The sequence below is a fragment of the Anguilla rostrata genome, chromosome 5 (assembly GCF_018555375.3).
Source record: "Anguilla rostrata isolate EN2019 chromosome 5, ASM1855537v3, whole genome shotgun sequence".
Classification (NCBI taxonomy): Eukaryota; Metazoa; Chordata; class Actinopteri; order Anguilliformes; family Anguillidae; genus Anguilla; species Anguilla rostrata.
The window spans coordinates 9,138,689-9,151,436 of NC_057937.1; the positions used below are offsets into that span (position 1 = coordinate 9,138,689).

General features: G+C 47.1%; 1 protein-coding gene across 12 annotated transcripts in view; it reads left to right on the forward strand.

Moving 5' to 3' along the window:
• The window catches only part of fat1a (FAT atypical cadherin 1a), a 72,912-nt gene that overhangs the window by 22,684 nt on the left and 37,480 nt on the right, over positions 1–12,748 (forward strand). For all 12 annotated transcript variants that reach the window (XR_010329944.1, XM_064334991.1, XM_064335001.1 and 9 more), the window contains exon 4: positions 7,697–7,758. Coding sequence is in view for 11 of the 12 variants with exons in the window: in XM_064334991.1 (XP_064191061.1) it covers positions 7,697–7,758 (62 nt within the window). In the remaining variant the exon portion in view is untranslated. The remainder of the gene's footprint in view (positions 1–7,696; positions 7,759–12,748) is intronic.

Sequence of the window (12,748 nt, forward strand, 5' to 3'; positions counted from 1 at the left end):
GTGTGTGTGTGTATGTGGGTGTGTGTGTGTGCCAGCAGCTAGCATTAACGGGCATGCCAACAATACTTTGGCCCACCAGTGAGGGCGGGACGTGTATGGATAGTGAAAGAGCGCATATTTCAGGGTTCTTGGCTCCTCTCTCTGGACCTTGTAAGGAGCGAACTGGAAAATTGTAATTTAAAACTAAAAAAATCTTTCCTTCATTATGTGGTTTTTCTGAGGTTTCTGCACAACAGGCTTAGCAGGAATAGGAGAGCTACGCGCTCGACCAAAAAACCCAAACGAAAAGTTTCTTTAGGCAAACGTCTGCATTTTTGCTCCGACAGCACTGCTGACTGAAGTGACTGTTCTGCTTGTAGTCGGACGCATTTGCATAGATTTTATTGGGTGTTGTGGGCATTTCATAGAACTGCCTATAGACAGGAGGCCTGAGAAAGAACAAGAGTACATCAGCCAATCACAAACTGTCTTTTCAGGGAATCCCGTGAATGATGCTGTGACCTTTTAATGTGGCTACGGGGAAGCATATGTTGATTATTGGCGAGATGTAATACCTGCATATGAAGCATTACACAGGGGAGAGAGGATGATGTGTTCATATTTATAAGTAAGCAATAGCAGTAATGATAGTAGTAATGGTGTTGGCCACCGTTTTTTCATTTCTTCAGAATTGGTTGCGCCTAACATCTTTTCCCCCACTCCCCTGTGGTTCCTGATTATGGTGAGAACTGAAGGTTGTATGAAACTCCACTCTTAATGGACTCTGGGCTAAAACACTTGGTGCACCTGTTTTCCTGAATCGCTGATTAAACTTGATGCATTGGATGCGGTGGGTGGTGGGTCAGGTAAATGGCTTACCCCCCCCCCCCATCCATTGACATTTCTTTTTCCGAATATCAGGTGAAAGCAGTCTGGCAGTAGTTTCCGGGAACGACTGATTTTCCATCATTTTGAGCTCTTCAGCTTGGTTGTGTGCACTTGTGTTTTTTAATCAGCACTGAGATGGATGACTGAAGTGCAAGATGTCTGGGGGTCCTAATGAAGCTTTTAAAGGCACATTTGTGGATGGGAGATGCTAGACTGTGTAATAGGCACTCTATGTGGCTGGCTGTCTTCAGGAAAATGGCTTCGGTGTTACAGTACAAGCCTGCCGCATTCTGTTTTTTTTTTTAAGGAGGAGATGGACAAAAGAAAAAATAAGTCAATCTTAATGAGCATTTTAGTCTTATAGTTAGACTTAAAATCTGATTTTTATGACTTTTTTTTTTAACCAAATAAGACAAAACACTCTCCAGTGATGTGAGGCAATTGCACTTGTCAAGTAAAAAGTCACTTGAAACAAGCTGATACTTTCTACTTGAGAGAAAGAAATAAAATTTTATGTCTCATTACTGGACTAAAACACTTGTAAAGGCAGGCTTTTTTTTTTTTTGCAGTGTTGAATAGACTTGGCCCTGCACGGCATTTTGTTTGGCACTGCACGTCCAGCCTGCCCACTAACGCTAGAGGTTAATGTGTACTGCGCTCCAGAGAGCCAGTGGGGACGTGCCGGTCTTCCTTTGTGACGCTAAAAACCGCGCGAGAGTAAACAATCTCTGTCTCCTGCACTTAAATTTAGAGACGGGCGGTCGTGCGGCTTGGGGCAGATCTTTTCTGGTACAGGGTTCTAAAGTAAGGCCAAAAACGATGCCGCACCCGAAGTGTGCAATAAGACGCTCGGAAGGAAGTCCTTTCTGAGCTCTGAATTTCACACCATTCTGACCTGAATCGGTGTTCCTAATTTTATTTTTATTTTTGTTTCTTTTCTTCCCCGGATGAGACGTGGTCAGACCCCAGGAATCTCTGAACATAGTCGGTTTGAATCACTGACGCTCGGTAGAATTCGCCCCACCGTTGAATCGGTCACGGAGGCTGTCCGCTCGGCAAAACGGAGCGAGTTCGTTCTTGCCAAATTCTGTTACGCAATGCCCCTTGTCACGGTCCGCGATCGGGCATTATGCTAAACGCGAGGTGCAGGGGCTTGGCCTGTGCTGTAAAAAGCCTTTCTAGTCTGGCAGATTGCTCGCACAAACAATGGCGCCCGCAAAGCCGGGCGGTTTGGGGCGTCGTTAGGCCTAATGGTCGCGTCGCCGCGTTAGATGTGGTGCGCCTCCTCACAAAGGAACAAAGGAAAATACAAATCTTTTGTCTCTTGTTGGTGTTCACTGCGGCGGCTCCCAGGACCGTGTAGCCCGGAACTGAAAGGGGAGGGTGAACTCAGGTGATTTAAAAATAAAAAAATAAAAAAATGAATGAATAAATAAAAATTTCATAGCCTTTGAAATGAGGTCTGAGCTCCACCGTGATGCCCGCTACGGACAGCTAGCCATTGTAGCGATCCGCTAAGGAATATCTGGGCGATTCGGGGCCAGTATGGATTCCGCCGACAGCTTTCTATACGCATTGCTAATCCCCAGAGCCACATGAAAGGCCATAAAATGCTTGTAGCCGGTGGGGCTTAGCAGCAAATCATGCAGTCCACATCCTCGTATCAGTTTTCAACAAGGCCTGCTCTGTTCAGAGACTAAGTCAGCGGGCCTTTTTTCAAAGGCACAGTCCAAAGCAAGGGGGAAGCCAGACAGGAAATGGATCCAACTGCCAACAGCTTCCTCTGCTTCCTGCCATTTCGGCTCTACGACTGCTGCTGTAAACCCTGAAAAAGAAAGGGAAGAAGAAAAAAAAGAATTCATGGAATCCGGTGCTCTTTTGTGGTGAGATCAAACGCGTAGGAAACGTTCGGGGGGAGGGGGGCGTCCATCTAGCGTTCCCTCCAGATTTCACAAATTCCGTTCTGAGTGCACCTGTTAATTTTTGTTCTGGTAATCTGCAGGGGATTAAGTAAAACCTTCTGGGGGAAGGGAAATAAGCTCGTAAAAATTTTGTTCGTTTTTTTTTTTGAGCGGAGGGCAGGGATTTTTCTTTCCCTTGGATGAGACCGAACCAGTTGAGCTACAGCATAATGGACGTGGAAGCACAATTAAACTGGCGCAGATAAAAGCCATCAGTCGGCGCTTTTATTTTCTGTGCGGACCTCTTAATGCCCTCAGCATCATCGTAGGACCTGAAGCTCTGGTAATCTGCTGAATGCTCGGCTTTATTATTGTTTATCCCATCAGCAGGCTTGCTCTCCAACCGACGATGTAAATTAGTGGGAATTTTTCATCAGATTATTTACAGGGCCTGTTCTCTGTGTTCAACTTTTATACCATGCCTGCATGCCTGTGGGTTTAAAAAAAAAAAAAAAAAAACAGAGCTCCTTTTGACAGATATGAAATATGAAATGTATATAAAATATGCAACACTGATAATCCCTTTCCACTTTTAAAAATTTGTCCTCGCTGCCTCTAGACAAACATATCTCAACAGTGCTTCCTACTTTTATCAGAAACAAAAGGCTAAATAAATTCTTAGTTCTTGTGTCATTTTTCTTATCATATTTCCAAGGACACAATTCTACCAGTGGGGAAAACGAAACGAGGGACATTCGTATTATTGTAATTTCCTCTTCCTCTCCTCCTCTTGCGAACGGTGTCCTCTGGTGAAACGACGCGACGCAAGCTTGTGGTTTCCCGAACCCATTTTCTACAAACAAACGGGATTCCTGTGAAAGTTATGCGCTTTTTTTCCCCCAGTGGCTCAGCAGGAGCTCACACCTGCTAGCGCCGCTAGCCTGCAATAACACCTTTTAGCGCGGGGAAAATGGCTGCTTCCTCGCCGCAGAATCGAAAACCGCACTCGGCTTTTGTCTGCCGGCTACGCACGCCGCGAATTTAAGGAAATGCATTTCGCAGGCAAGCCGGGGGCCAAAGCGAAACCATTCGATTCGCCAGCTTTCCCCCCGAAAAATGTAATATCTTCACGATTTTGTTCCCGTTTCAAAGAAGCTGCGTCCGTAATTCTTTGTGCGAATTAGTATTGGACAGGTCTTACAGTCCATGAAATCAGCTCTCGGGTTTTATTTAATTATTTACGATGGTCAGCCGGATTTGGACGTCAACCTTGAAACTCGTTCAGAAAGGCTGAGATGATGTGCTTGTAGAATTTCATTTACAGACTGGCCTCATTTTAATAGCTGGATTTTTCCCCCTGATTTTACAGAGACCGTGTAGCCTGTTTTTCTAATATGCTTCTGCTTCTTCATAGATCACTTTGAACAGAATGTACAGGAATGCAGACGGCCAATCTGTTTATTTTTCCCTTATGAGTATCCTTTTGCCACACTCCGGTGAAAGAAAATGGGAGTCTGATAGGTCTGCATAAACTCCAGTTCCTGTTTTCCTGTTGGAAACATTCAGCTGTAGGGCAGATGGACACCCGTGCCACCAATTGAATTGGTAGAATGGTTCCACTGGTCCTGTGCTTTAAAATCCACTCCCATAATGCTTAGCAGTCCCGACCGACAGACTCTCAGATCGGGAAAGACGGTCGGAGGGAAGGGGTCAGGCCCATATATAGGCTAGCCTGACTTGGCGTGGCCCGTTTTGAACGTGCTTTTTAAAGGCACTCTGGAGCCAAGGCATCTGCTGAAGCACTACTAAGCGCAGTGTAATGTAGCCGCCTGAATGCGTCTGCAGAGGAGGGACTGCAGAGAGGCCTGGGCCCTGCCTGGCATGGCTCTCCTGCTGAACGATTCTTTTGAAAGGTGCTTCCCTGTTATTGGCTGTCGTCTGCTCTGTGGCTACCCTATGGGACAAAAAATAATAGTAATAATTGGTACAGGTGGGGCACTATTAGCGTTTTGGGAGTATCGGTGGGTCTGCTGGCACGTCATTTAGAAATGCCTGACCCTCAGGCTTTTTCTGGGGAGAAACTACCCCAGCCGCCAGGGAGGCCTGGTAATGAAATTCTGAAGGCCCCGAGATTTAATTTTCTCACCCCTCGTCCCGCCGGTGAACGCAGTAAACAGGCCTCAGCACCAAACCAATTAACCCTCTGCAGTCGCAACCCCCCGGGGCACGAGCTCACCCAGAATCCGCAGTGTCAGTCGCCTGGAGGAGCGTGGCACACATTTGAGAAGTCCGGTGTCGTGCGTCACACGGTACCCCCCTTCTCCTCTTTCACCCGCCCAGTTTGGTCCCCTCAGAGGGACTGCCAGCTTCCAGCGGGGTTTTCTAGCGTCGCCTGCGTAGCTGAACTTTCGTGGAGGACAGAGGGCCCGGGGGGGAGGGGAGAGGTGGGGGGTGGGGGGGGGGGTGGGCAGAGCAGAGGGCTTTCCTAATAGAAGGTACGGTTATGTGCTTTTATCTGGAGGCGTTCTGTTTACGTTCCATTACTCGCCGAGCAGACTCCATTGGCTCTTTAAGGTCACTGGCTCGTCTCATTTTACGTGTTTATGTGGCGGGATATCGACTGGAGCGGTTCAGGCTCGGCCGCCTACCTCGCTCGAGGGTGCGGCGTTCGTTTAAAACCCGTAGCCGTACGGTCGTACACAAGCGCGGTTCCCGCCACATTAGCGCCCGGCTGTCCCATTAATCCAACATGGCCGACTCGGCCCGCGGAGGCTAATACGCAGGAAGCCGGTTTTAAGAGCCTCTCTTCCCCTTTTTTCAGTGCCGTACTGATCCGTTTGATGCGCTAAACACCCCCCCCAACATCAAAAGTGTCCCTCCAGGGACCCTGTTGTGTTGTTGGGGTTTTTTTTGCCCTCCTCCCTTAAGGTTTGTTGAAAGCATCCAGATCAATTCGGCAAAGTTTTTAGCGAGCTCCTCTCAGTTCATTTTAGATTTTGGTTGGGAAGCATGAGAGGGCCGTGGATTCAGGACCCGTCCCGCAGAAACAGTGGGGATGACCGCTACCGTGAGGTTTACACCCGAGGCCTCCAGCAGCCGGGACCGCTCACGGGCTCTTAGCACGAGGACACCCGCGCGCGCCCTCGTCCCGTTTCCAAGGCTCCCGCGTTTCCTGTGCCCGGCCTGGCAGAGATTCCTCACGCACGGTGTGAAGATTGCTCAGAGCTGACTCAGTGGCCACATGCTGTAAAAAGGCCTGCTAATTTTGTTTGATGTCAGTCTGTTACTCTCCTGTTAAAATTTACTAAAACAGACGGAAATATATTTGCCATGGTAACTTAATGTTTGGAGGGAAAAAAAAACTGCTCCGGATTATTTCGTATATTATTCATTTTGTTGGTGATTTAATCTACAATTCAAATTGGAACTTAAATTATGGGTTGTTTAATTTAATTATTTAATTTTAATTTAAGAAGGTAATGAGTATTGGAACTGTGGGGGCAGGGGGAGGGGGGGTGTGGAGAAGACTGACTCTGGGGGAAAACACGCGAAGCACAGAGCAAGTCGACGGGTTTTTTAGGAGTCTAATCATCCAGCCATACAGCTCCCCTCAGTAATAGCACAGTGTGTCCGTTAAAGCCTGTTAAGGCTGTCTTCGGTTTGGGGGATGAAAGTTTTCAACACATTCAGATGCATCAAAGTGACCCATGTCCTCAATTTTTTATTTCTTTTTTTTTTTTTTTTTTTTGAGGTTAAATCCCTTCCAGTTTTTCAAACGAAAGCCATATTTTCTGGTGTTGGCTGGCATTCTAAAAAGGGTGTATGAAAAGCGAGCGATGCAGGTCCTTCATTTGCTGAAATATGGACTTGCGGCACTATTTTTAAGATGTTTCAGATTGTGGCCGGCTATTCTTGTCCTGGCACACGTGTCATTGATGGTTTCGGGTTACGGATTTTTTTTTCTTCTTTTTTTTTCTCCATGCTAATCAGATCTGACATGGTCGTAAAGTGGCTCTCTCGCGGTTTTGATTGGCAGACCCCCTCTGCATTCAGCTACAACAAGGCCTGCAGTTAAATCAGGAGAGAACTCAAAACTAGTTATAATGGCCATAATGTTTATTTTCTCCTTCCTTTTTTAGCTTTGTTAAGTTTGACTTTGTTCGAAATGGAATTCGATCGTTATTTACCTTTCATTTGACACTGTCGCACTGGGGTGGCGTTAGGGAGAGGGGCTGGGGGGTGGGGGGAGGGGGGCATCTCCAAGAATGCAGGAGACGCCCATCGCACTCATTATGCACTCAAATCTGAAGCCGAACCGTTGGTTAAATTTAATAGCGATAGCTCCGATGGCCTTTGCGGTAACTCCGACCCCCCGCTGTGTTTGTTCAGCTTGCTGGGAGGGCTACGGAGATCCAGCCCTTTCGTTTGCCCCGCGGTGTTGTTTGCGGTTTCCTGTGGTATTTGACGTCTGGTGACAAGGGTTCGTCCCCGGTGCCTTAAAGAACCGGGACGGACATTAAGGAAGTCTGGAGAACTTGTTGCCTCTTTTTTCGCAGTTGTTTTGAGAGGGAAAAACTTTGAGAGTGTGCGAAACGCTGAAAATGCAGGCCCTGTGCACTTATGTGTAAATTAGGCAGCTTTGACAGTTATGCTTTTAAACGTCCTCCCGCACTTTATAATTTATACACTTTGTGCTGAGCTCTGTGTGGTTTGGCTATATTTAGGAAATGGTTCTGCAACAGACTGTTTACTTGACAGTTATTTTTATGCCTTTTAAACTGTGTGTGTTCCTTTAGGGAAACACTGCTGTTATTTTTCAATTAGTAATTAAATAGAAATAAGAATAGAAATCATGAATTAGGCTACTCTTGTTGAAGAAAGGTTTGTGCAGAAATGATTCAGTAATTTTTTTTCTTTGTATTTTACAGGTTTGGTGACGACAACTTCAAGAAAATTGGACAGAGAGCAACAAGATGAACATATTCTTGAGGTAAATTGGGTTGGCGTCGCTTTCTAAAATGTCAATGATTTTCATGAGTGGTGCTGAAAGACTTTGGAAGGATTTTTCAGCCTAAACACTGCTGAGTCATCTGTGAATAATGCTTCTAAACAAGAAGTTTTTTTTTATTCTGACACCCTTTTTTGTTTAGAGCTGGTGAACTTGTGATAATGTGCAAGAATCTGAAAAATGTGAATAACAATAAAGAACCTAGATTGAAATCTCGCCGTTTAAACTTTGAAGGGATTTCAACCCTCCCTCCTTCGAATTTTTAAACTTCAGAGCCCAAACTGGCTTACTCGGGCCTGTTACTGCCAGACACTGTTTTGGGGGGGGGGGGGGATCGGATTCATTTTATCGACAGGATTCAAAAGCACAGGAGGAAACGGCCACTTGGGGGGTGTTTCTGTCGTTTCCTCAGTTTGACGCGGGGGACATGCCCGGGCAAAGCGCTCAGCCCAGCTCAGCACATCAGGCACTCGTCTAAACCACTGCCTGAAGAGCAAATTAACGGTTCTCTGGGACCTTTTTTTTTTTTTCTGGCATTGAAAACATACTGGGGGGAATTCCTTTGCAGATCGCACAGTTTCCTTATAACAATCTACTGCTGTGCTATTCATTTTATTGCACTCATTTACTTGCCTAATTGCATTCGGGATTGCAACATATAAGTTAGATAGAGGGAAATCTCTCTTGATCGTTGATAAAAGATTTACAGGATCGGCCGACGCCCTCTTCCTGTGTGTTACTCATGAGACTGGTTGCAACACGGTGCTCTCCAACTCTGTAGGGCAAACTTACACACCTGTCATAAGAAACAGAGCTGAAACCAACATGTCTTGAGGTCTTAGCCGCGGCAAAGACCCACTGCTGCCAGTTTAGATATTCCTGATTGCCTGGTGTTTAAAAAGGTCAGCTCAAGCGGTTGTCTTTTGTGTGTGTGTGTGTGTGTGTGTGTGTGCGTGTGCGAGTGTGTGTTTTGGCAGGGCAGATCTGGGGCCCTATTCACTCAGAGCAGGAGCACTGATCTCAAATCAGTTTTCCCTGCTCCATAACCTAACCTTGTCTAGACCAACCCGATCCTAGATCTGCACTCCCACTTTAAAATACTGTATGAATATGGGCCCCGTTTAAATTTTCAGCTCCAGCACTTGCTCTTTTAAGATGCGCTCGCTCTATAATCATCAGGGACTTTTTCAGTTCTGTTGGGACGGGCATGGAAGCGCTTTGTTTTCCCGGCTGCCATAACTCATACGAGTATTTCGCCACAGAAGGGCTCCTGCAGCGGATGACTTCTTTAGATTACCTTCGGCTGGGGCTTGAAAGCGGATGCGAAGGGCTGTCGCAGGATTCTGCGCGCAAACGCATCAGCGCGAAGGAATCTCAACCGCACGTGCGTTTCCGAGAGCTCCAGTCTAATTTGCTCTCGGAAATTCTGAACGGATCCTGACACGTTTCGCCCTGCTGTGGGTGACTCAACACCAAGGGCTGCGCACAGCTAGTCAGTGGATTAAATAATCATTTTGGATTCAAGGCATCATTTGTTTTGGTTTACAAATTAAGAGGTCATCAATCGATCGGGAAAACGGGCTACTGGCACGCCTTGCTGTCTGCACGGAGTAGAACTTGCCGGAATGGGGGGGGGAAAGAAAGAGAGAAATAAGAAATTGACTGCCTGGGCAGAGCCCTGCGAGGCTTCGTAAAATCCCCATTGATAAAGATCACGGCCGTAATCGCTCGATTAAGCAGCCGATGCGGAATTCTGAGATTTAGGCGGCCGAGTGAACACTTGCGATGGTGAACGTTTGTTACGCTTAAGCTCACGCTTGAAGGTGTATTTAGGGATGTAGTTAAAACACGGAATGCGCAGGGGCTGAACTCAGTGAATAATAATAATAATAATAATAGTAATGACAGTAATAATAATGGGGGACTTACCTGAACTCCCACCAGTGAACAGCCAATTCATGGCATAGTGCTCAACAAACATTAGCAGAGGTGGAGTCAGAGATTTACTGTTTGAAGTGCTCAGTTTAATTTTAACCAAAGGGAAACCCGTGTCCAGCGACATTTGTTTGAAGTACTGTGACCGGCATAAGGAGGCACTGCATACACAGGATAACCTGGGGGGGCTGTGTGCATTCGGTTATTACAGGGAGAAGCTGAGCACCACAGAACTGTTAATACACTCTGTGGGGGGGGGGGGGGGGGGGGTGTTGTCATGTTGGGGTTCAAGTTTGAGAGCAGGCATAAGTAACGTGGCAGGGGTACGGCGGAGAATGCAACAGATCGCTGAATGAAATAAGCCATCGCAGTTGCTTACACAGAATATAAACAACCGGAACACAAAAATATGTTTTTTAAAATAGCCTCACTGCTGTTGGATATATTAAGGCTGTCAGTTAGCTTGGTGTTCCACTTCAGACGAGTGCACGAAACAAGTCACTTTTGACCCAGATTCTCCTGATCGCAGTAAGCGAGAACAGACCCTCTCCTCCCCCCTCACCCCCCTCCCCCCCACCCCAGCCTGGTATCCATGGAAACTTTAGAACTCAGGAGTCCTGGTCACCATTGGACAGAGTCCAGCAGGAAGCTCTTTGTTGACCCTCCCTTGGGGCCACAGCCCCCCACCCCCCAGCCCCCACCCCCCACCCCCGTGGGCAGCAGCAAGGCCTCAACAGAGAGCTCCATTAGGCGGGGGGGGGGGATTCTCTGGGCTCATTTTCACCAGATGCTGGAGAGGGGGAGGGTGAGGGGAGTTAGTGAGGGAAGTGTGAAGGGGGAGGGGGGGTTTGGGGGGGTAGGATGAGGTTCCTGAGAAACGGCGGCCCGCGTGGGGGGGCTGCTTTACACCTAGCGCTCAGCGTCTCTCGCCTCTGCGTTAGTTTCCTTGGGGGATGAAATCGCACATTTTTTCTGAACGTGTTGGTATGCACTGAGGGACGGGGCGCTAGAAACTTTGATACATTCAAACCTGTACACGGTCTCTCTGGCAGTTAGTTCTTCTGACAACTGTGATTTTAGCATGTCTGCGTCCGTGCCAGTCGTGTAACACAAGCAAACTGCAAGCCATGCGATTAACCCTTTAATGTGTAATATCACTAATATGTGATTTGAATGTTCTTAACTGTGCATTCCCAAAAAAACATGCCCTTCAAAGGGTTAAAAATGGAACCAGACTGGGCAATTGTAGGCGAGGCGAAAATTTGTGTGGAGCCCTGTTGAAGGTGTCATTGAACACAATGGAAGGCACATTATTTTCAGGGGGAAAAAAAAAATCACCCATTGGAATGCAGCCCTCGTTAGACAGTTCAGTTCTACCGAATAAATTATTTCTTCCTTTCATGCAATGATTTCTTCATTAAAACGGAGCAGAATAATGGTTTAATTAAGTTGTTTGCGACCTACGTCTGAATTGTTTGCACAGCCATTCCCGAGTCATTAAATCGAGTCATTTAATTATGAAGTCGCGTGAATCGCGAGGGCGGTTCTTTTGTTCCTTCGGCTGGCCCGTTCGCAGGAGTCAGTTGTTTATTTTGGTTCGGCGATTCCTTCCCCTCTGTCATGCCGCCCCTGTCTTACATTTGCGGCTTTTGTGTCGTTATTGTCTCGGTGTGTGTGTTTTTTTTGTTTTTTTTTTTAAACAATGTCATTACGCTGTGGGGGGTACGGAGCTCCAGCCTTCCTTTCTTCAGGGTTTCTGTAATGACTTGGAACACGTGCGGTTTTTTTTGTTGTTATCGAAAACGTCCAGACACGAAAATTGTCCGACGTTGCATCATCCCATCACAGCAAAGTGTTTTGCGGGGTAGGTGCGTAAGAACCGGAGCGCTCCGCAGGGGTCCGTAGTCCCCGTTTCTAGTCCATTCCGTTGCGTCTGCGCGTTTAATTAACTCTGCGCCGGCAAACAGCTGGAACGACATTAGGCTGCTGCAAAAAAAAACAAAAAAAAAAGAAGGTAATTGTATTCCGAGTCGGAGCCCAAATGGAGTGCAGCTCGTTGCCACGGTGAGACCTGAAGCGATGAGCAGACTGTCTGAGTCCATCCTTGACTTTATCTTCGCTACTTCAGCTTTCCTTTCTTTTTTTTAAACTTTAAAGTGAAATTCCTTTCATCTCCATTAAAAAAAAAAAAAAAAAAACTCAAATGGGCGCGGTAGTGCCGTGTAGTAAATGACGGTGGGGAGGCACACAATTACGGGACGGGTCTTCGGGCGGCTTTTCCGAATTTAATGGCATCTGAATTAAATGGCACTTTTTCACGAGCTTGCAATTGGGGAAGAAAAATAACCGGTTTAAACGAGGGGCTCGGAAATCGGTCTCCGTGTCCACGACCGTGGTCCTCACCCCCGTGCCCCCGAACCAGGATCGCAGTCTCACCCACCCACACCCCCTGACCGGTCCGCAATCTCGATCCCTCCATCCACTCCCCCACCCACATCGGCCCCCCATACTTAAACAGTCAGACTAAGATTGATACATGACATTAATGGGAAAAGAAGTATGTGTGGTGTCTTGACCCCCTGAGGTGTGCATATGACAGGAGTCATGAGACTCGAAGAGAAGAGGCTTGAGCATTAAAGTGATTTTGCTTTCTTAAAGAACATTTTGTTGGCTTATCTCTGCTGTCCGTAGTTTCCCAGAAGCACACAGCGCCCGAGGTTACGCGACATCTGCGCGCAAAGGGTACTCGTTCAATTTTAGCATCCGCTCGACATGCTGAGAAACTCCTGTGAGAAAGAAAATGACCCAGTTGAAAGGAGGCAGTGGCTATTTTTGACCCGAAAAAACTCGGCGCACGCCGCTGGACTCGGAAACGTCGCAGACGGAATGGAATCGCTGAATTTCCTGACCCTACAGCCAGGAGCGGGAGTTTCCGGTCGTAATGGCCTGCATCCCGTTTTTTGTTGCCTTTAATTGCTTTCTCGCAAGATTTTTCCGAAGGAAGCCTGACAGATGCCAGAATTAACTTTTCAGTTAA